This window comes from Rhinolophus ferrumequinum, chromosome 2 (genome assembly GCF_004115265.2).
Source record: "Rhinolophus ferrumequinum isolate MPI-CBG mRhiFer1 chromosome 2, mRhiFer1_v1.p, whole genome shotgun sequence".
Classification (NCBI taxonomy): domain Eukaryota; kingdom Metazoa; phylum Chordata; class Mammalia; order Chiroptera; family Rhinolophidae; genus Rhinolophus; species Rhinolophus ferrumequinum.
In genome coordinates this window covers 100127583-100151433 of record NC_046285.1, presented here as the reverse complement: position 1 = coordinate 100151433, position 23851 = coordinate 100127583, and the positions used below count along the sequence as shown (strand labels likewise).

General features: G+C 47.1%; 2 protein-coding genes across 4 annotated transcripts; one reads left to right on the top strand and one right to left on the bottom strand.

Annotated features, from left to right (window-relative positions):
* The first annotated feature begins 5873 nt into the window (after positions 1–5873).
* Positions 5874–6960, top strand: C2H21orf140 (chromosome 2 C21orf140 homolog). The gene has a single exon (XM_033134590.1). The coding sequence runs from the start codon at positions 5882–5884 to the stop codon at positions 6635–6637; it is 756 nt and encodes a 251-aa protein (XP_032990481.1). The 5' UTR covers positions 5874–5881; the 3' UTR covers positions 6638–6960.
* Positions 6961–10834: 3874 nt separating this feature from the next.
* On the bottom strand, positions 10835–22509 carry SMIM11 (small integral membrane protein 11). 3 transcript variants are annotated; one of them, XM_033089714.1, is made up of 5 exons: positions 22420–22509; positions 19507–19589; positions 18766–18866; positions 12944–13121; positions 10835–11016 (listed from the first exon to the last, which is right to left on the bottom strand). In XM_033089714.1, exons 3-4 carry the CDS (start codon positions 18775–18777, stop codon positions 12957–12959), a joined length of 177 nt encoding a protein of 58 aa, XP_032945605.1. In that variant the 5' UTR covers positions 18778–18866; positions 19507–19589; positions 22420–22509; the 3' UTR covers positions 10835–11016; positions 12944–12956. The 3 variants fall into 3 exon arrangements, with proteins under 3 accessions (XP_032945605.1, XP_032945615.1, XP_032945624.1); XM_033089724.1 differs by lacking the exon at positions 22420–22509 and adding an exon at positions 21169–21283; XM_033089733.1 differs by lacking the exon at positions 19507–19589 and having other exon boundaries at positions 22420–22495.
* Positions 22510–23851: the final 1342 nt, after the last annotated feature.

Here is a 23851-nt window from a genome sequence, read left to right as displayed (position 1 = left end):
GTCAAGGGACCACTTATAGGGCAGGGTAACAGAAGCAAACCTGGAGGTGAGTCGGGGTCTTGTGGGAGCAGGTCAGGTAGCAGGTAACCCTGGTCAGAAATAGTGTGACGGAGGGGATGATGTAAGGAAGGACTCCAGAAGGATGGCTCATGAGAGACTTGGCATGAAAATAAGTGCCTCCTACAGAGGGGGAGGTTCAGGGTGGGTCACTTTCAGGAGGCATCATGGCTTCTCTTAGGTCCTGCATAGCATAGGGACATCCACCACCCGCCCCCCGCCACCCCTCCCACATAAGACTTCTCCTCCCAAACCTGGGGGAGTGACCACATCAGTGTGACACAGAAGGGAAGTCTTGCACAGGCTATGAACTCTTTATTAGAAAAGCACGCCCAAAGCGTTGGTAATTCGAAACAATATGACAGAACTTAAAAATTGATCAATAAACATCAGGTCAGGGCACAAAAATAGATTTATGTCATCCACCCTCAGCATTAGTGATACAATTTAACGCATTGGAAAATTTAATAAGGTGAAACCAACCAGCAGGATTACGTTGATGATGAGTCTCCAGTGAAAGTTGTAAATGTCAAATTAAGCCACGTCATTTCAATGTCACGGGTTTCTGCGTTGCTTTCATGTGCGCACAAATCCTAAAATTCTTTGGAGAGTAATATTATTGTAATTATTATTTGCCAGAGAGATGATGAGATGTCTGCCCCCAGTCGTGTTCTTCCTGGATTGTTTGAAACCCTGATTATCTTGTGTCTTCTGCCCGAAACTGCCATCAAAGCCCCAATAATAACTTTCATGTACATGTTGAAGTTGCCACTTCTCTATGCCTGGCAGGACCCGTTATCCCACATCCTCTGCCTTGCAAAACCAGTTGGAATGGGGTGGGGGATCCAGCTGGAGCCCAGGCCGCACCCCCTACAATTGTTGGTGAGGCTTTTTGCACAAAAGACAGAGGACAGATTTGCTCCTAGGGAAAGAGAGATACAGGGAAATAAGTTTGGCCCCCTCTTGGAGACTGGGTGCCCAGAAGTCCAAGCAAGAATCTTGAGATTTACTGGGGAACTGCTTACGTCACAAGCACATCCCTGAGCCATGCAACAGGTGGGGAGTGGAACGTGCTCACTGGCTTAAATCTGGCGCCAGAGTTGGTGTGGCTTCCTCCAAAAGAACCTGAGCTTCGTGGAAGATGGGTGAACACCTGAACCAAACTCAAGGTACTGTCAGGAAGGGGGCAGGGGAAATGGAAGCAGGGTAGGAACCATGTGTCCATTAAAAATGCAACGGGAAGAGAACAAACATAACATTTAATGAACACTATCAAACACTAGATGCTTTGACATATACTAGCCCAGGTGATCCCCTTATAAACTCCGTGAGGTGCGTATATTAGGGAATTGAGGCTCAGAAAAGCTAAGGAATCTGTATATTGTTACACAGCTTGCAAGAAGTTCAAAGCTAGGTCTATCCAGATTCCAAAGTCCATGTGATGTTTCCATTAAGTCTTTGTCCAAACTATACTTTTATTTTCATTCAAGATGAGGAGTGGGAAGGTTACTATTTTGGGCTCCATTTATTTCTCTCTCACACCACATGTGCACAGAAGCTTAGCTGGGGCTCTGCTCTGTGTCATTACTGCCCTCACTCAGACCCAGGTTTCTGGAGGAGCCACTTTGAAACATTGCTGGTCTCAGGAAGAGACCCAGAAGGGAAGAGCTCTGGAGGCTCTCACCTGGATGATTAAATGCTCCAGCCTGGAAGAGACACCATCACTTCCCCTTGCCACTCATTGGCTAGAATTAGCCTATGACTACTCCCAACCACAAGGGGGTGGAGAAGTGCCACCCTTCCTACCATGTGTCTGGAAGGTGAAGAGTCAAAAAATCTGGGGAACAGTATTAATGGCTACCAGAGTTGAGCCAGATCCGAGATTCTCAAACTATGTGCTATGGATTGGATGTTTGTGTCCGTCCCACCCTCCAAATTCATATGTTGAAATTCTAACCTCCATTGTGATGTTTTTAGGATGTAGGTCCTTTGGGGGGGGGAGTGGGGGACGGTAACTAGGACACAAGGGTGGTGCCCTGATCAATAAATAGGATTAGCATCCTTATAAGAAGAGACACAAGCCCTTGTGTCCAAGGGGAGCCTCTCTGCTGTCCACTATGTGAAGACACAGTGAGAAGGTGGCCAGCTGCAAACCAGGAAGCAGGCCTTCACCAGACCCCGGATCTATCGGCTCCTTCATTTTGGACCTCCCAGCCTCCAGAATTAACAACAGCACCCCCCGCCCCTTTCTACAGTAACTTGTTATAGCAGCCGGTGGACTAAGAAATCACGTTCCATGGAGGTCCCTCAGGCCAGCATGGAGGAGCCCAGTCCCATTCCCTACCTTCTCTGTTTTTCATTTATGTAAAATGCAAATGTTCCTATATGAAACCATCTATATACATATCTTAACGTGAGGGAAAAAATTGTTCAGTTCCTTTCACAACAAACCCTGAGGTCCCTGCCAGCCCGAATGTGCTGCACCCACAGGTCCCCACCAGGCCCTAATTAGACCTTGTTCTAAGACAGGGGTTCTCACCTTGGCTTGACCTTAGAATCACACAGAAGCTTGTAAAAATCTCAATATGCCCAGGCCTCCCCATAAACCAATTCAATCAGAAACTCTGAGTTTGGGGCCCAGACATAAGCAATTCTGTAGGGCTCCCCAAACGATGCCTCCATGTACCCAGTGGAGGATGGCTGTTGGAGGCCGACCCTGGAAGAAGCTCTAAGTTCTGTGGGCTCGTTCTTATCTCCTAGGAGAGAGCGAGAGTGGAAGCCAGAAATGGGAGTTTGGCCTCAGCCAAACAAGGCAAGAAGTGAGCTGAGAAAGGTTGAAGAGTTTTGGAAATTACCCTGACTGATGTTCCCAGCTGTGGGCAGCTGGGAACAACGTGGGAAGTGGGCTGTGAGAGTGGCCACCAGGAAGCGCTGTCCCTCGGGCCAGGCCAGGCCTGAGGAAGGCGTTCTCTGTAAGTGCTGGGACTTGGCTGCTGGGGAAGCAGGAAGCACATCTGGAGCTGGGTTCCAGGGTTTAAAATTCACACACACTCCCTACAAACACACACACACTCACACACACTCAGACACATATGCACACACACACGTTTTCACACTCCCTACACACAAACACACACTCATGCGTCTGCACTCGTGTGAATACACCCCCACATACACACTTCATACTTTCACACACATATACACTCTACCAACACACACACACACACACACACACACACAGTTTCTTGTTCCACAAGAAACAGCAAATCAAATTTTAGGGTGAATGAATCTCGCCCTTACCTGGTCCAATTCTCTCATTTTACCTGTGAGGAAATGAAGCTCTGGAGAGGGGACAAGGGATGTGAAGAAGCCCCCGTGGTCCCAGTCAACTCCTCTTACCTCCAGAAAGTCCATTAGAGGAATGTGTTTCAAGAACCTCTTTTGTAGAAAAAAGAGGTGCCTGGGGACTCTCCCCTTGGTGGACAAGGGACAATTTGTCATCACTATCTAAGCAACTTGTCTCCCAAATGGAGCGATAATCGTTTCAGCTGCATGGATCACAGCGAGGATTATCCCAGATGCTTTGCGTAGCGGGAACAGCGCCAATCCCAGCACTAAGTGCTCAGAAACCCCATTACCCACAACCGCTGGCAGAGCAGGGGCTCTGTGACCGCCCACGACAGACACGTTTCATTGGGAGTGTTATCCCACCAGGGAGTTTGGGGAGGATGCAAATGTCTGACATACACGTGCTCACACACACCGCAGCAGGGTCGTCAGTAGAGTTGTGAATTTGAGTTTGTTCTTGGCAGTTTTTCCTTCCTGCCCTGGCACCCTTAGGAGGGTGCCAGGCTTGGTGAGCATTGACTCAGAGGTTCAAGATGGCAGGCCGAAAGCCTGATGGCAGACCCTCTCCCTGTGTGTGGTGAGGTTGTACTACTTGTCCTGCAGAGGAAGAGGGAGGGCAGGGCCACCAAGGGGAGAGATTGGGCAGGGCTGTCCCCAAGTCTAGGGCCACACGAGGCTCCTGGGTTGGAGATCTGGGTGGGGGCTCCTCGGCTCGGCTAACTCACTCTAGATCCCCCTCAAGGTGACTGGGTCTCCCGAGGCAGTGGCTTTGGGGCCTACCTAGTTGGGCCAGACCTTGTCCTTAAGGTTCTTAGCCCCAGATAGAGTCCAGTGCCCGGATGATGGGAGCACAGGGTTGGATCTGGGCACCTCCACAGTGCCCACAGTGAGCAGCGTGGAAGGGTGGCCTCGGGGCCCTGCCATCACTCTGGCCGTGGGAGTGGGGTGAGGAGTCCCAACAATGCCCGAGTCCCATGTGAGTGATTTAAGGAACTGATGCTTCCTGCACAACTGAATTTGTGGAATAAACTATCACATGGACACACATATCTATTTATATGGGTGGTGACTGTTGGTGTTGGGTTTTGTTTATTTATTTATTTTTTGGTGTGTGTGGGGGTGTTAGTGTAACTAGTCTCCAAATGTTTCCCGTTCTTTTATGATGAGCATGATTTGTGCCGGGCAGAAGACAGTCCAACAGAACTGCAGCAATTACCTACACACTGAGTGAAGATTTCTGTCACTTCCTATCTTTGAACAGGACCAAATTTGATCTCCCAATTATACGAAATTAATTTAAATGAATTAAACATGTTACAGTGTTCTACCTTATATCAGTTTATATCCACCTTATATCAGCAATATCAGTTGCCTGGGCAATGAAGAAAGAAGTACTGAACTGTTTTGTAGAAAAGCAGACAGTGCTTACTCTGAGGGCTGAGAGAGAAGATTGTAACTGAGCAGGGCTATGGGGGCCGCTTCTGGGGCTGGTAAGGTTCTTTCTGTCTCCTGTCCTGGGAGGTGGGACATGCCTCCATGATGACCTGGGACATCAACAGGGAGGCATACCCATACTGCCCCCTGGTGGTCCTTCCATCACCCTCTAAACTCTCCAAAGTGGGAGGGGATACTGGTGAATCTTGGTTCTTTCTCCCAGGCCTTCAATAGCCCCCAATGGAAACCACAGCCAAGGAGAGGAAGCTGATAAGGTGCTGCATCAAGAGAAGGCGGGATGGGGAAAGGTTCTCTGAGTATCTCTGGCCGTCCGTGGTGCAATGGTGTCCTTGAGTCCAGGCCCCAGTTCACAGCCAGGGCAGGCTAATTCCTGGGCCTGCCCAGATGCTGGCGAGGCCTCTGCCTGGATGGTGAGGGTGGAGTACAATAGGGTTCTCTGCAGGGGTGGCTACTGGCTCGGCATTGAACCCTCTCTGTTGATCCCTCTTAGGTTCTGGGACACTACCCCCAGTCACCTGCAAGGCCTGGCTGGTGTCCTTATGAGGACATTAAGACAGAAACGTGCTTGCACAGAGGAAACACCATGTGAAGAGACTGAGAAGGTGGCCACCTGCAAGCCAAGGAGAGAGGCTTCAGGAGAAACCAGACCTGCCAACACCTTGATCTTGGACTTCCAGCTTCCAGAACTGTGGAAAAACTAATTTCTGTTTAAGTCAACCAGCCTATGATACTTTGTGATGGCAGCCCTAGCAAACTAATACAATTGCCCATCTCTGTCCCAGACCTATAGCAGAACTGATGTCCAAGAAAACATTTTATATGGGTAGTATTTCTCATTCTCATATCATATAAGCTAGAAGGAATTGTTCTGAGTGTGTGTTCCCTGATGCTTTGAAATCCAAAGTGTACCTATGGGACTGGTCCAGGTGTAAGAAAGCCCTTTATGAGGTCATCATCTCACTCTTGCCAGAACTCCACAGATGGAGACATGTAAACTCTTAAAAACTCTTGAGGAACCACCATGCCTCACTTTGCAAACCCTCTTTTAAGAAACATCATTATCAAAAGTCCACTTGATAATATCAAGCAGAAGAAATGCCTCCAGTATTTGAAAACCCTGAGAACCCTGCAATATGATGGATTTAAGACCATATATTTTGGGGAAAACGATATCTCTGAAAGTCTTATAACTGGGGAAGATTTTGGCGATGAGTATTTCAAGCAGAGTCCAACTTGGTGTATTTTGCACGCCGGTGGTAGTCACGGGTGGGTGCCTTGGAAATATCGGATGTTCCTAAGAGATGAGTTATGTGTCAGACAAGAAGACAGCCTCTTCTTTGAGTTCTGTGATGTGGCGAAGAAGGCCTACGGGAAGTGCGCCATTGTGGTCAAAGACGGAAAGTGGCTCCATGAGATGAGGTCAAATGAAAACAAGGAGTCTCAGGCCCAGGCCCACGTCCCATCAGTCATTAACTTAACAAGCATCATGTGTTGTCCTGAGGTGGCCAAATCCTGTGGCCACGAACTACTCTGTCTGCCTTCCCCTTACGGTTACCTGAACCCTTTAGACTCAGCCTGGTCTTCTCTGAAATGGTTTATCATCAACAACAGAAGGGCGTTTTGTTTGCAGTCCATTGATGGTGCCTATGCGTACCAGTATATACTTCTCAGCAGTTTAATTAGCAAAGGGATTGAAAGGATAAACCCAAGCAAGTGGAGAACGCTAACTAACAAAGTGCGGAGGTGGGAAAACTACTATCTTGGTAAATTTTCTTAAGGGTGATTCCTCCAACCAGCAGTGAGATTGTGCTACCAGCATGGTCTTGACCAACTCCCTGGGCTCAACGCTGGACCATTGCAGCCAAACTCCAACAGTGACCTTACAGGGGTGCTGTGAGGACTTGGGTTCCTAAGCGTGTTGGTAAAGTGCTTCAGGTTTACTGGAGGTTGCAGTAAAGCTTCTGGATAAATCAAGGATCTTGACTCCCATCTTGTTAAAGCGACGTTGAGGGCTATGTCAGCAGGAACATTAGGGCTCGTCCAGCTCAAAGGAACCTGGTGATGAGCAGGGGTGAGCAAAGCTAAAAGTTATGTGGTCAAAATTTAGGTCTGAGAAAAAGAGAACCAAGTGTGCAGTCACAAAAACGTTGAAATTAAGTAGTGTGCCAATGCTTCAGCCCACCCAAACTCACAGGGAGCCAGCTTGCCACCAGCTGGAGCTGTGGTCCAGCTGGGGACTTAACAGGTGTTCCCTCCCATGGCTTGAAGGCAAGATGGCAGAGGGTAAGAGAGAAACATGCAAGGGAAGTGAAACCCCATCCAGACAAGCAAGCTGGTGGTCCCAGTAAGGAACCTGGAAAGCCATGATAGCGATTGGTTCAAGTGGCTCGGAGTGGGTGAACAGGGAGGAGTCTGTGGGACCCACTTATCCAATCCATCTCCCATCCCAGCTCCAAGAATTCCAGCAGGAGGTAGGTCATTAGATTCCTCCATGGGGTCACCTCCGGGGTCCACAGCTGGTACAAGAGCATCTTATTCAAGTTTGGGGCTGTGGCTCGTGTAGGCTGGAAGGACTTGGGGTGGTAATATCCACTTTTATAGAAAAAGGCCTGCCTGCTATTACACATAAAGTCCACTCTTATTTATACATGTTCCGGCAGTACTTTTACAAGACAAGACATTTTACTGGGGTGAGCCAAATATAACTTAGGAAAATTTCTACCCAACTCCCCACAGACTTAACCATATACAAGATTGTGAGGCCAGGTTCCTGACAGCCATATGCAGAAAGCATCCGATTCTTGGCTTATCTTCCTGCCTTGCTTCCTTCCTGAATCTCCCTGGATTATACAGAAACACTGTCTCAGATGAAAATAGATGTTCAAGGCTATTCAACAACTAAGTGGTGGACGACTGCATTTTGTTATGATGCTTTTTACCTGGGGCTGAATCGCACCTGCAACCACCAACCCTTTGGAACCAGGCAGTTGCAGTTCTTGAACATCCCACTGTACAGCCAACAGGGCTGTTAGTTTCCTGTGGCTGCTGTGGCAAAGCACCACCAACCTCATGGCCTAAAACAACAGAAACTTATTCTCTCCCAGTTCTGGAGGCCTGAGGTCGAAATCAGTTCGAGAGTCAAAATCAAGGTGTCTGGCAGGGCCACGCCCCCTCCGGAGGCTCTAAGGGAGAATCCGTTCCTTGCCTCTTCCAGCTTCCGGTGGCAGCAGCATTCCAATCTCTGCTACCCTGGCCACCTGACGTTCTCAAGTCTCCCTCTGGCTCCCTCTTATATGAGGACACTTGTGATGGCACGTAGGGCCCACCTGGATACTCAGACTCATCTTAATTACATCTGCAAAGATCTTTTTTCCATATAAGGTCATATTCATAGGCTCCAGTGGTGCCTTTGGGGACCATCATTCAGCTGACCACAGGTGCTAACAAGTCTTCTGCCACCTGGAATACTGCATTCCCCATCAAAAATTAACCAGTGAAACAACTGTTGTGTGGTCTTTCACTATCTGTTTCATGTATGTTATAGAATTTCAGTTCCTTCCCAGCAAACGGTAAGACTCAAGCCTCCTTGGTGACTTCACGCACTGGCACTCTGCAGGCCCAAGTGGAGGTGGCCTGGGTTTGGGGCATGAACATTTTGCTCCGACATCAAGTTTATTGCACAGCTACCCAGAGTTCTGTAGTAAAAAGCACTAACAGCTACACATGCTTAACTCATTTAATTCTCGCAACAGTCTGTGATGTAGGAACTACTATCTTTTCAGATGGGGTAAACCGAGGCACAGAAAGATATGCCACTTGCTCCAGTGTGGAGGAGCTGAGTTTCAAATCCAGATTCACGCTTAAAGCCATTATTCATAACAACCCCGTCAGGTAGGGTCTATCACTTTCCCATTTTACAAATGAGGAAACTGAGGCACTGAGCGGTCCCTTGGGCCAGTCATTTTCTAAAGCCCGGGTACCTAACCACCATGCGTGGCTTAGCTATCGATGCCGTCTTTTCTTTTTCACGCTCCAGTTCAAATGGCGTTAGGCTCCCCTCTGATATGAACTCAGGCACCATCTGGCAAAAACAGCCACCTCCAACTGGACGCCGCAAGAAAAATGCGTTTCGACCCAAGACTGAGCGAGAGGCAGAATACCTTTTAAAGACACATTATTTTATAGTGAGGGGAAAAAAAAAGTTGTTTAGGTTATCAGATGAGCAAGACAAATCAACGAAGGCTGTTCCTGTTTCAAAGCCAAAACATTCTAGTAAGGCGAATTTCAAGTTCTATTCCTTTGCGGCCTTGTTTAGAAAAGCAGGGGAAAGAGAGCATCAGCATAACCAGCAAGATCAAAAAGACCACCTCTAATGTGCAATGTAGTTACAACAGTGTTGCATTCATGATTAAGAAGTGCTGCTTTACACGATGCGTGGAAACTTCCAGCAGAAAGTAATGGAAAGTACACTAGGGCTCTTGGAATGATAGACCTAGTTGGAATCTCACGTTTCCTTTCCAGCTTATTAACTGTGAGACTGTGGACAAGGCACTTCCCTGAGGCTCAACTATTAGTAAACGAGGGTGAAGGGCTTTAAAACGCTTAGGACTTGCCGAGCCACTCCGACAGTCTGCCACCTCAGTAAACGGAAGGCCCGGCTCGTCTAGTCCAGACTCAGGTTCCCGCAAGTGCCCACATGTAGACCTCATGTGGCCGACCTCATTTCCTTTTCACTCTTTGAGGGAAATTCTTGCTTTTTATCACTGGGCATAGTGAGAGGAAACACATCTTACGATACTTTGATCAAAGGAAACTTGGTTCTGGGCCTTTCTTGTAAGACATCTGCAATAGGTTAGGGAACTAACGATAAGAGGTTTCTTCTGGTGGGTGGACGGGGAGGTTGGTGAGTACAGCCCGGAATCTCTTCAGGATGCCAGTGTATGAAATAAATGGTAGGTGACAATGCACAGCAACCCCGTGAGGACAAGTCTTCTGGAACAGGCCTCCTGATGCCAGTGGCGCTGGTCTCCTGAGACGTTGGCTGATGGAAGATACCCTCCTCTCTAGCCATCACCAGCAACCACGTCCCCACTCCCTGCCCATGGGCCAGGGCGACTCCTGAGATGATGTTAGAATGGCGCTGCCCTGGAACGGGCCGAGGCCAAGACGCAAACGGAGCCGGAGGCCCGCTGGCTCTGGCCTTGTCCAGCTGAGGAAGGTCTGGGCAGCTGGGTTCCTGGAGCCACGCCTGGTCAAGCAGGGGGCTCAGCTGCCCACCCAGGCGGTACGCACTGCTCCCACTGTGATCGTTTCCGATACACAAACCGTTTTTACACACTTGACCTCATCTAGTTCAGACGAGCGCCTTGTACAGGCAGGGCAGTGACCATTAAGCTCCTTTTACGAATGGAGACAAGGCCTGGGGTACTAGGTCCGGCTATGAGTAATGGAGACCTAACCAGAAGTTTAAACAAAATGGAACGTTGCCCACCCCACCCCCCAAAACAACAAACAACAAGTACTGAGGTGGCAGCTCAGGGCTGTTACGATGGATGCATGATCGAGAACCCAGGGACCTCTCTTTACTCCACTGTCCGAGACTTGGTTCCATCCTGGCGGCTGAAGGCCGCTCCCCGCTCCCCGCTCCCCGGAGATGAGCGCACAGCCTCCCTCCACCTCAGTGAACACACACAGAAGGGGGACAGAGCTTGTAGGAGGAAAGAGGAGAAAGAGTGTCTGGGAAGACAGCAGATTAGAGGGAGGGATGGGGGGTGGGTGAAGGGGAGCAGGTCGAGCTTTCCTCCCCCACAGCAGATGCCATTCCGTGGCCAGTCCTGCGGGGCCTCAGCGATCTGGGCCCTGTAGCCAGGCAGTGCTGGGAGGGAGGGGTGTGGGTTGGCAGAGCTGTGTGTGTGTGTGTGTGTGTGTGTGTGTGTGTGTGTGTCCAGCTGGCCTAGTCCAAAAACCACAGACACCCTTTTTACAAAGGTATTTTATTTTACTGAAGAAAATACTGGTTCTTTAAAAGCGTGTAAAATGTCACATCATTTTAAGTTAAAGCTGTAGGCTGCGAACTTATCCTTTGACATATCATTCAGTAATTAAGTCTTTCTTCTCGGCTGGAGTCCACTCAAGCTGACATGTAAAGTGCAAAATCTAGAAGAGAAGAACCAGAGAGATAAATAGGAATGTCTGATAAGATAAGGGCCAGTGCTTTACTTGCTCAGCACTAAGGCTTACATTCAGCCACTTAGACTTAACAAACAGAAACTACTGAAGCTTATCTACTGGGGAATGTATTTTTAGCATCACAATTTCTCTTCCATCGAAAAATCCCTTTTGTTAAAAACAAGGCTCCAGGCTTTGATGAGCAGCCAGCCCAGGAGGGGAGAGGGAGGAAGCCCCTGGTCAGCGCTAAGCTCAGCTGTGTAAGCCCCCCTCCCCCTCCATTGATGGCCTCTGGAGCCGTCTGTGGGAGGGAAGAAGTGCTTGTGATCTCACACCGCAGCTTTTCTTCCTTGCTCGGTATCACACACAAAATGATGACTGTCTAGAATGGAAATTCAATCGACATTTCAGTGAAAACGGCCTTCCCTCACCCTTTTTAATTTCGAGGTGCTTGCTCTTCCCCACCCTAGTCTTTCTACCAAGTTTCAGTCAACGTAACTTTTTTTTTTTTTTTTTAAGGCAGGGTCCCACGCTAACTTCTTTTGCCTGGCAGAGGCCTGCAGCTCGTTGAGGACCAGTGAGTGATGGGTAACAGGAGCTCACGTGCTCTGACCGCTCCCCTTCCTGCATTCAGGACGGCAATGCAGCCGGTGCCTGAGTGTTTGACTTCAGTTCTGGTTCTGCTCTTCACCACATATGGTGGGAGCTATGTTTTCAATCTGAGTGGACCTCACAGGGTTGTCAGGAGGAGGAGTAACGGCACTGTACACGGGATGCTCGGCAAAATGCTAGCACATAATAATCACTAAGTGTTGCTATAATTACTAATACGTTTGCTTTTAAACTCAGTAAGTCTCAAAATACTACAAAAGGGTACTCGTATTTACAGAAGCATGGAATCTGAGGATGGACAGGAGTTTGGGCGGGCCCCTTTCTACAGCCACCTGCTGCTGAGAGATGCCCAGGCCCAACCACAGACATAATGGAACTTCTCAGAGGCTGGGGCCTGCATTTTAACAAGCACCATCATCAGGCAATTCTCATCTTTAGCCAACGCTGGGAACCACTGATCTAGAATCCCCTGCCACCATAGTTGAATCCTAATTTTTAGAAAAGCACAGAACTCGAGAAATGAAGAAACTGGATCAGCACACCAGAATTAAGGAAACGGCTCCATGTCGTAGGTTCGGTTTGTATGGGGGTTGAGTAACAACTTCCTGGTGCCTCATCTCAACACACATCCTGGGCACCTCCTGTGTGTGCTGTGACAGGCACTGGGCCACAATGATGCGTCCTAATTCCTGCCTGGGAGCAGGTCATCGGGACGGGTCCTCCGGGCCATGGGACTCACAAGCAAAGGCCAAGGGGCACAAAAGTCTATCGTGGTCTGCAGGAGCATGGGGAGTGGCCGCAGAGGGGGCAAATGTGTCCTGGGTTAAGGACACACACAGAAGGCATTTACAGGCCATACCCAGGAGTCAGACTTCATCCTGCAGCGATAGCAAGGTCTCTTAGTCTTGGTACAGGTAAGGGTGTCAAATGATGCATGACCCCTTTCCCCTCCCCCATCTCAGATTTACACATACTTGTGTTTCTAGTATGTGTGCTTTTCCAAGAAGGTTCACAGTTTTTATTAGCTTCTCAAGAGTCCTGTGATCCAGTACCTATTAAGCACCGCTGCTTCCAGTAAGAACCATGCAGAGGCATGGACTAATCACATGCTCCCTGACTCATCAGCAGACAGGGCAAAGGGTCAGGCTCTGCATACCTCGCCTTCCAGAGCTGCTCAGTGACAGGCGGGCCACATGCCCTCACAGCTCAGACAGACCCGAGGGATGCGGAATTCTCGAAACTATCACATTCCTTGATTGGCCACCCAACCCATGTATATTTCATACTTGCAAAGTCCCAGTACCTTTGACTTCCCTTTAGTTATATTTCTTCTCTGATTGTTTCTTCTTTTCAGCTTCCAGTTTTTGCTGTTGTGCTTCCAATCTTTTCCTTTGGTATATTTTGACTCCAGCAAATGCCAGGCAGAGAATCAATGTCTTCGCTGCCAAGATATACAGCAGCAGGGGAACGTGTTCAAGAACCTTAAAGAAGAAATGATTCTAAATGTTCTATAATTGATAAGGTTCATGTTCCTCTATTCAACAAACATTTACTACGCAGCTGTTGTGTAACAGGCATGAGGCTAGAACAAACAAGGTTCCTGTCCCCAGGGTGCTAACAGTCTAGTGTGAGCTGCGTCCTTCCAGTCCCCCTTGCTGCTGGCTTCACAGAGGTCCACCAGCGGACTGCAGATGGAACAGCTCTGGTCTCTCACAATCTGACCATGCACTTTGCCGACTACCCAGGCCCTCTGCTTCTGAGGCAGTGGCATGGTCCAGTAAAAGGAGCCAGGACCAGGGGGCCTGGGTTACAGGTCTACCCTGCCACTGACTGTGCGACCTGGGTCAGTCACTTGACTGTTCTGAGCTTCAAAGACAGGCTGGACCTGAGCTTCCTGCTAGATTCTCCATCTGTAGTATGCTATGATTTCCTTTGGTTCCCTCTACTCATTAGCTTTGGCACTTGAAAGCAAAATATAAAAACGAAATACAACTCACAATTTTATTAGCTACTTATTCACTGTTCCTGTAATTTTTTGTTGGAAGTTTTTTAACGCATTGGCTAAAATGAACTCTAGGGAGTAACTGTTGATTGGACTTACTCTTTGCACCAATAGGTTTCATTATGAAAATCTATATAGAATAGTATCTCAAGGCAAATACTATAGTAGTTTCGTAAATATGGTAAGTATGATCTGAATAATTATGAGTTTTTTATGTGATTAAAAATTAATTCCAAATAAATGAATGATAGCCTTTGCTCAGTAAGCATCATTCTAAAGGACTAGGCAGGATTTATTCCAATGAAATCATTAGGTTCAATTGCCAAACATCACTTATTAGATGTAATTCCAAAGAGACTCTATTAATACTACGGGGAGTACATTTGTCCCTCTGAGAGTTTCAAGTTGATCTGAAACTAGTCAGTCAAAACTTTAGCTGAGAACATGCTCACAGACCTGGAGGGCTAGATGGATTTTAAAGATGACTTAGTCCACCACCTTCCTATACAAACAAGGAAAGTGGCAGTTGAGAGGCCCATCCACGTCCCACAGCTAATTCATTACGAGGTCAGAGCTAGAACGGAAGATTTTAAAGGATGCCAGTCTCCTTTCCACTGGTTTCTGATTTTCAATGAAATGGAATAAGATCACATTATTATTATGTACATATACGTTCCTGTAATTTTATTCAAAATTTTTCTGACTCAGACCTATACTTTTCACATTTAGAAGACGTAGCATCAGTTACCATCCCGAGAGCTTACTGTGCGCTAAGTGTCTCAGAGACTTTTCCCTTCAGTCCTCATAATATCCTGTGAGGTAGACAGACTGTCCTAACTTCATAGCTGAGAAAACAAAGTCTGAAAAGGTTAGTGTCTGACCGAGTTCTGACTGCTCCGAAGTCTGAACTCTTCAACATTACATGAGTCTGTAACATACGTGATGCTCTCCCCCACCCTCACCAATTTTACAATTAAATTATGCGAATAAACAAATGCTTGGCTATTGAATTTACCAAAGGCAACCAAAATCATGAACGCTGAAGTTATTTAACTGATTACTTATGGATATTTGAGGAAGGTTATAATGTGAAGCAATAGGAACACAACAGATATCAAAAGGAGGAATCCAAATATTTAAATTGTTTTAATTAAAACAGTAAGAACACAGGAACACTGAGTTAACTAGATAACAGCTTTCAACCACAAAACCATTTAACAGTGAAGAAATACAACAAATCCACTTCAGAAAGATCACTCTGGCAAAAGTATAATAACTAAAAAAATTGCAAAAATGAAATGTTTTATCCTGACAAATACAAGCAGCTTAGAATACTGATTTGGTTTCCAGGTCCTTCCTCCCTCAGACTTGCCACAAACCTCTCTTATCTTCCCCAAATAATTCTCTAATTCATCTACTTTCTTGAAGGTTCTCATTTTAGAGATGAGGCTTGACTCCACATTTATAAACCAGCTAAAAAAGACAAGAATGTCAAGTGTTACTTTGTTTTGCCTCCTTGGAGGCAAAAATCACCTGTGTGTCAATACAAACCTCTCTTTAGTTCACTTGGACTTTCTAGGCTACCTGGGCACTGACTTGTACTGGGAATAGTCTCCAATCCATATCACAGCCCATGGTTCCCCATGAGCTAAACACAAAATTTCGCTGGAGCAGTTACAAGCATGATTAAAAAATACGGTGAATTTTGAAATTGAAAAAAACTTTTATTACAGTAAAAGACACATTGCATTAACCCCTTCAAAGTACTCCCCCTCGCTTTGAACACGTTTATCCCGTCGTTCTTGCCACTTTCTGAATCAGTTCTGGAAATCCTCTTTCGTGAGTGTCTTTGGTTGTGCTGTCGTGGCTGCCTCAATGTTCTGAATCATTTTGACTTTGAGGAAGAGCCAGAAGTCGAACGGTGGCAGATCCAGTGAATAAGGTGGATGAGGACACATCATAATGTTTTTGTTTGGCAAAAATTGCCATAGCAGAAGCAATATGTGACACAGAGTGTTGTCATGACGGTGGATGAAACTGCCCATTTCTCAGGCAGTTTTCTACGCACATCGTTTCTTAAATGTGCTAATAAGTCCCTATAATAATCAGAGTTCACCATAGTGTTCCTGGGTACAAACTTAGCTCGCACAATTCCATCAAGGTCAAAAAACACAATTAACATCACCTTGATGTTAGATCTTAATTGACGTGCTTTTTTCACATGAGAACTGGGCGATTTCCATTGACAACTCTGAACCTTAGTCTCAGGATCATAACCATAAACCTAAGTTTCATCTCCCATGATGACATGTCTTAAAAGCTGGAATCTGAAGCAGCACGATTGTGCACCTCCAACAAAATTGACAAACATTGTTGCTTTTGTTTGACAATCAAAACACGTGGAACAATTTTGTACTCACATGCCTCATGTTCAAGTCTGTTGTTAAAATGTTTTGAACGGAACCATAAGTGATGTTCAGATCCTCAGAAATTTCCCTAATAGTCATTTGCCTGTTTAATCAAATAATTTCACTTACTTTTGCAACATTCTCTTGGGTTTCTGATGTTGAAGGACCTCGCAATCTCTCCTTGTCTTCAATTGATTCACGACCATTACGAAATCGCGCGAACCACTTGTAAACCGTCTTTGTGGTCACTGCAGCATCACCATAAACTAATTCTAACATTTCATGTGTTTCTTTAGTACTTTTTTAGTTTGAAATAAAATTTCATGTTAATTCATTGTTCATGATCCATGATTTATGGCACACTTTAAAACACACTTTCTCTCAATCGTAGCTCACACCCGAAGCTACAACTGCACAGAACAAGCTGAAACTTGTCACACATTGTAAGTAAGGTTTGATGGATCGCTTTCCATATTGAAGATCCCTGCCTTTCCATGGGATGGCACTTAGCAGCAGCATTCACCGTATTTTTTTATCACACCATGCAACCAGATTCAGAAAACCCACTAAAATGGAAGCACATCAACAAAAGGACACAGATAAGTGGTTTCTGTATTTACTTTCTTTTTAAAGGTACTAGAGAGGTAGAGGCAAGAGGCATAAGTTTCGAGACTGAGAGGGGGCAAAGCAGTGGCAGCAGGGGTCAAGGACTCTACGAGGGCTAAAGTGAAAGATTTCAGGGGCCCGTTCCTGCCCCTCTCAAGTACTAAACTTCAGTCATGTTAAATCTCTTCCTTTGATCTCTAACAAGTTCCTCATATTAAGTCTTGAAATATGCAAACCTTCAAAGAGGTAAATGAACAAAATATTGTTGGGGTGGACTAGATCTACACCAATTGTTTTAGACAAACCCCAATACCTGTGTCATGAGAATGGCTGACTTCTTAAATAATGAGGCCACACTCATTTGCTAATGCACAGGTATGGCTGACTGTTGTTAATGACCACCGGCCCAACGTGCCAGAAAGGAAAGGGCACAGGAGGCAGTGGGCCTACATAATCCTTCAGTCTCAGGGGGCTCTGTGCGGTCAGGGTGTTTAAGGAGAGGCCATTGCTTTGATGCCACAGGGTGTCAGAAACATGAGGTTGTTCCCTGGCAGGCAGAGTGCAGTGTGTGTCTGTTCAAAGTTGGGAAGGTTTGGGCAGATTTTGTTCCTGACACAGGAAGGACTCCTTTTGTCATAAGGACTTGCCTCGGTGGTCAAGTGGGTCAGTCTACAATTAAAAGAAACCCTTGTCTGTGCACTGCCTGGTAAATCACAAAGCCCAGGCCTATACGATCAGACTCAGGGGGGTAAGGCCGCACTGTTTTCACTAATAGAGGTGGTTTCGATACTCTTAAGTGTGAGAACTTCAGGGCGTCACGCAGGACGCTCTGACACTTGTTGACACTTGTTGACGGGGCGCTTAGTACCACTTCCGTCATCCCTACTGACTTTCGGCAAGACAAAGGGTAACAGTCCTTCCCTAAACCTCAGCCCACACTGCTTTCTGCTCTTCCCCCTCCATCTATCTTCTCACTGCCTCATCTTTCCTCCCCTGCCTTTCCATAGTGAACTCTGGAATCCTGATACATGCTAAATAAACACTCCTACATTTCCAGTCTCTTCACAGAAATCTCACTCTGTCTCCTTAACTGCAACCAGGCTCTTTCTAAAGAACAGTCTCCACAGCCCTTCCCAAGCCCCATGCCCCAAGGAGCTGGGGAAGGAGGGCGGGTCAGTCCTCTCCCAGTTCCCTGATCCTTCTTCCAGACCTTTCCAGTTCTCCTTGCAATAGAAACCTAGGGGATGTCTGAAACAAGGAAATGCTTATAATAATTGAAAAAGTACATACGAGATCCTAAATTTGAAAATATACACTAAACTTACATATCTTGAAAAAATACACCAATATTGTTCAAAGTAGCCCTCTTCGGATGGTATGACGATGTGTAATTTTTATTTGATTTTACACTTTTCAAAGTATCTACAATAAAATAGGTTTTCGAGGCTGCTCTCTTAGCCAACCTTCACCTCACGCCGCCTACTGTGGGGATGTACTGCGAGCCACTCCTTTCCCTCTGTGAGAGCAGCTGGCAGGCTACTCTTCAGTTGCCCTTGAACTTCTCTCCCAGCTGAATCCAATGTTTTACTGGGGTCAGTTGTGTTTATTCCCCAGCCAGGTTAAGCTGTACGCGATGCTATAGTAATTTATTTAATCATGACACTTAGGAAATATAACTATGTAAACAAGATTGTTTCCATGAAAACTAAGTTGAATGCTTTCAATGCTTTTTCAAGTTTGAGTTGAAAAAAAAAATGTGTTGGCAACACATATGTAAAAGATTAGGGAGGAGGAGCATACAAATTTAGAAAGATTTCACATGTAAGATCTTAATCCATTTTAAAGAAACCAAAATGTGAAATTGTAGGTGAAACTTAAAAGGTGTAGTTTTTGCAAGAAAAGTGAGGCAGATCTGAGGTCAACTGATGCCCACTCAAAGAAAAGGCCTAGCCTTCCTCCAGGAGTCTGGTGAGTAAATGTAGACTTGTATGTTTTAACTTAAAATATTAAATATTATTACAATTCCTGGTGCAATTTACTTCTTATTCTGAATTTTTACAAACAGGAGAAAGAAAAACTCAAGCCATAAATGTTTAAAACTATTCTCACTTTCCAGTTCATGCTGCACCAACTGTGAATTCACTACTGCTCGACGGAGGCCCACTCAGACAAGCACATGAGAAGAAGCTGGAAGGTCAGATCTTGCTGGTCTGGTGGGGAAAAGAAGAATCAAGTCAATTCAGGTTTTCTAGAGCAGACTCCCTTTTCAGAAGACTTCCCTTTGATGAAGAGAGAGGGCACATGAGCAAAGACGGCGAGCTTTGCAGAAAGGAGGGTTAAGTGTCCGCAACAAGGTGAGCCAGAGCCTGGTGGAAAGCAGATGGCTTGGGTGAGGGCCGAGACAGGCTTGGCTCTTGGTGAGCAGAAAGATCTCTTTGGCTGATCTTTGCCGGGGATGGGAACACAGCCCCAAACAGAGGTGGCAGTGCTGCTCCTTACGGGACATGTGCTCCCTTTCCATTCATCTGGGAATGTAAGAGCCCAGATCCAAAATCGGTTCCTCCACCCACCTCCTGCTCTGAACAAGAGCTGGTTTGTGGATGAGTGAGTGTTCCTCAGGTCCTCTGAGTGTTAATTAAGCAAATCTTGGTTTTTAAAAAATATCTGGAGGAGAGTAAACGATAGGGAAAAAATTGTCCTAAGAAAGCAATTTATGTTTAGATTCCCTCTGAAATGTGAGGGAGACTCAGGGGAAGGTGAGGCAGGAAGTGACAAGGCCTCAGGGACACAGCCAGCACAGGATTTGCTCTGCGGCATCACATGTCACTATTTTTAGACTACGACACATACCCCAAGAGTCAGAAGACTTGAGCTCTGGATGAAGAACCTACACACTCTGGCAAATGACTTCCCTCTTAGGGCCTTGGTCCCATCTGTAAATGAAGAAAAGGGGTGTCAACTAGATGGGCGTTGGGCCCCTATTTTTTCTGAAATTTGGAGACTTACAGCATAATAATCACAGCTTCACTTTATTGTGCCCAACTGGGTTGAGTGTGTTAGACGCACTAACTCATTTACTCTTCCACACCGGTCCTATGAGGCACAGTCCACTCTCTCCACTTCAAAGACAAGGAAACATATGTAATGTGTTCACACACTGGGGAACTGGGATTTGACCCCTCCAAACTGGCTCCAGAATTATCCTGATGCAGGCAGAGAGCTTTGTACTCAAAAATCATAGGGATGATTTCCTTTAAATGTACTTAAAATTACAATTAAGAAAAGCAACAGAAAATTTCACAGGCCTTTAGAATGGAGATAATAAAATGAACTTCAGGGAAGATGTTTTATAAAAACTTTCACTTATAAAAGTATCTAAATATAAAAAGTTCATACCTCATCTATTCAAGGTCATAGTAGTAGCTGGTAAACAAGCTGGCAGTTGGTACAGGATAACCAAGTTTTCCCCATGACCTTTTCAAAGTCAGATAAGCTAACAAAAGGAATTTACACCACAAATCTGTTTAAATGTGATGATGAAGATTGAAGGTACTCATTACCTTCATGTATAAAGGGCCTCTGTCCTTAAGCAGCAGCAGATTCTGACCTGCACTAAATACATTCCTGTTGCTAGACTTTTCACTTTGAGTAATCTCTAATAATCTCAGGGATTAGCCATGTTGTAAATTAAATGTTTAAAGTTGTGTACATTTTATTTTTACAACTCCTGCTTTGAGTTGTGTACAAATATAGCAGGTGAGTCTGGCTGTTCCCCACTAATTTTCTGAAGCCATATTACATACCTAATGAACTGATGTAAGATATTGATTCCCAACGTCAAGGACAACAAACTGGTCCAAAAAGCTTATAGGAGGAAATAAATGAAAAAGAACCCCCAGTAGTCTGGCCCTCTGGCAAACGAGACATTCAGTTCTTGAAATGTCTTCAATAGGTACTGAGACTTATAATGAAACCAATTTTACCACAGGCTAATTGATAAAACAAGAGTTAAGTTCCTAGGACATCTCATCAACGTTATAGCGAACCTGTAATTGTAAACTAAGCGCCACGCTCAGCACATGGACAGCACTCAGTATTAACGGTTATTATCACGATCAGGATCTCTCCTTCCACTAATGGACACGCCAAACTTTAGAACATAAACAAGTCGCACCCAGGGTAAAAACAGTCATTGCAAGTCAGTAGGGCATCGTATAAAGAACCACCACCAGAGGACCAGGAGAACTGGAGATCTGGACTCTATTCTTGGTGGCACCAATGGCACATCACGTGACCTGGGGCAAGTCATGAACTTCTTTGAACCAAAGTGTTCTCGTTTTTAAAACATCAGAATCCGAAGAACAACTCTGCAACTCTGGAATTAGTAAGTCACCCTTCTCTCTGATAGCACAGAATCTTGACTTTAAACATATACTGGCAGCTGCCTCAACTTCCTACCTAGAATAATAAAATTCAAGCGCTTTAGGAGAGAAACATTTAAAGTAGCCCGACCTGCAAAGTGGTGGAAGGGGTACTGCGAGGGTGGGAGCCGAGAGGCAGATCAGTGCAGCTCATTCACACCCGCTGCCTCCAAACTCTAATTTTCCATCGCCCACAACTACATGCTCCCAGTCTGCCATTTGTGCAGCTTCCGGCAGGACTTCAGCAGCCGAGGACTCAGACAGCTAAAACCATCAGATCAGCAGGCTATTTGCTCTGCGGCCATAGGCACACCTGATGCAACATCAGAAACAAGAGGCAGCTGGTATCTAAGGGCTGAACTGCAAAAGCCAACAAGACGGGGACAATTTTGAGAGGTGTAAAATCTACGAAGTGCAGAATATTTTAAACTTACCCTGGAACTATCCAGTCTTAGCTTAAAACTCAAAAATAACAACGGCTTCGACAGAAATAATTCTATTTCCTTTACTGCAAAAATATCTTGATTTTTTTTTTTCCTTTGCCAGATTTCTCCTCAAAAACACAAAAGCTACTAGTTTCTCGTGGGCAGGCCAATTAAAGCAATATGGACAACGTACTACTGGTCCACAATTGACTCTTCCTTCTTGGCACACCTAGCAAAGCCAAGGGTGGTGTCTGAGGTCCTTAGTCTGAACTTTCCGAAGCTGTCATCGTTCCCAGCCTGTCCCTCTCTCACCACAACTCCTCACCCAATCACATTAAGCAGGGGCGGGTGGGGAGAGAAGGGGATTCCGGGGGAGCCTGGGGCATCACTTGGTCAGCACCCTCTGAGCCCCAGTCCCCAGGCGGCCGGCGAGCTGGGCCTCAGTTCCTCGGTAACCTGAGGGCCGGGCCGGTGTCCCCTCCGGCCCCAACACTTGGGGAGCAACACCTGCCCGGCTCAGACCCAATGATGAGGGCCAAGGGAGGTCATTGCTTCCCCCACCCGTCAGGGCGTCCAGACAACTCCCTCGTCCCCCAAAACCTCTCGGCGACCAACACCCTGTGGCCAGAAGCAACCCCGGGCCGCGCCCGGACCGCGCCTGCGGCCGAAACACGGCGCCTCCGGCGCGGGGGCCGCGGACTGCGCGGCGCCCGGCCGACCCACGCCCTCCGGCGGGCACGCTCCGCCAGTGGGGGCCGTGGCGCCCGTCACCCTCCGGGTTCCCACTCCGAGAGCCGGCCGAGGGCGTCTCGGAGAGACAGCGCGAACGCGGGGCTGGCCGCCGGGCACCCCAGCGCCCCCCAAAAGCCGTCGGGATTCACGTCAGGGTCCAGAAGACCCACAAGACATCCACTTACAGTTCGAAGTGACCAAGGATCCTGCGTCCGGCGGGCACGCAAACCACGATTCCCACAATGCCGCGGGGAAATTACACGTCCCGAGATGCACCGCGCCGCGCGCCGGCGCAGTAGGCCTCCACAGCCTCCGCGGGCGCCGCGCTCCGCGCGCCGGCGCAGTAGGCCCTGGCCGCCTTCGTTGGGGAGAGACGGGGGTCGCAGGTCACGATTGGCCGAGTCAGGGGCGAGGGCCGGACACCGTGGGACGGGCCCAGGGCTGGTTCTCGTTCAGAAAAGATCTGAGCTGGAGGAGGACTGCAAGCGCGGGGCGCGGGGGCGCGCGGCCCCTCCCCCGGCTGTCCCGCATTCCCTGGATTCTCCTCGCTGCAGTCTGCCGCTGAGGACCCATGGTTCCCTGAAGAAGTTCCCAAGTTTAGCATTTGTCTTCTCTGACAAAATGCGTGCAGTTTCCTTTGGGATAGCAGTAGGGCGCCCCGGGGCTGGGTTCCCCGATTCCTTCATTCAACCAACGCTTAGCGCACGCGTGCAGAGTTTGAGCAGTCATTCCCGGCCCCGAGGTACCCACCGGGCAGGGACGGTTCTGGGTGGCAAAAGATTTACATCTCCAAAGTGGAGAGAACGCATTTGTAATTGCAAGCTTTCTAAAGTCACTGCTCTAAGAGTGGGGTTCAGACGGGGTGATTTGCCTGTCGCCAGGCTTTGGCCCGAACAAACAGTAGCTTCACCTGGCCAGTTGCGCTTTCTCAGGCAGGACTGGGAAGGGCTGGGGCCCTCTTAGGGGTGCAGCCTTGAGCTGTTAGAAACTATGCCAGTATTTGTTCAAGGCTCTTAGTTTGGGGAGGGACATGAAATACTTTGTGCCAAGAGCCGGCACTGTTTATAGTTCAAGGTTGAGGCCTAGTTGAACAGAGAGCTCAGAGGAGCCCGACCGGAGTTTGGTCAAGAAGATAGTTTTTGTCACCTGATGGAAACCTTAGACCAGACCCAAGGCACGGATTTTGTAACCCGGGTCACTGCTGTGGTCACAGTGGAATGAATGTCTTGTGTGCAAACAGCATTTCTGAAAGTCTGGTCTGAGAAAGGAAGCCAGTCTTGCCACATCTGCTCTTGGAATATGAATGGCTTTTCCCTAACACTGTGTTTAATGCTTCTGTTAGCATAATTGCACACTTATTATTAGGAAACAGATACCTTGTATGTACTTCATGCTGAAGAGAGAAACCTGGTAGTCGACATAAGACATCCTAGAAGCAGGCCTTGGAGAAGGGCTCCTTCTGTGAATTTTGGCTTAGAGCCCTGAGACTTGAGGCCCTGCTCACAATTGCTCTGCCTTGGCTGAATAGATGGGGAGATGAGGGAGGAGGAAAGGGCAAGCCAGGAGCCATGAAGCTTCATGAAGCTACAGCCTCACACGTCTTGCTGGCCATTGACT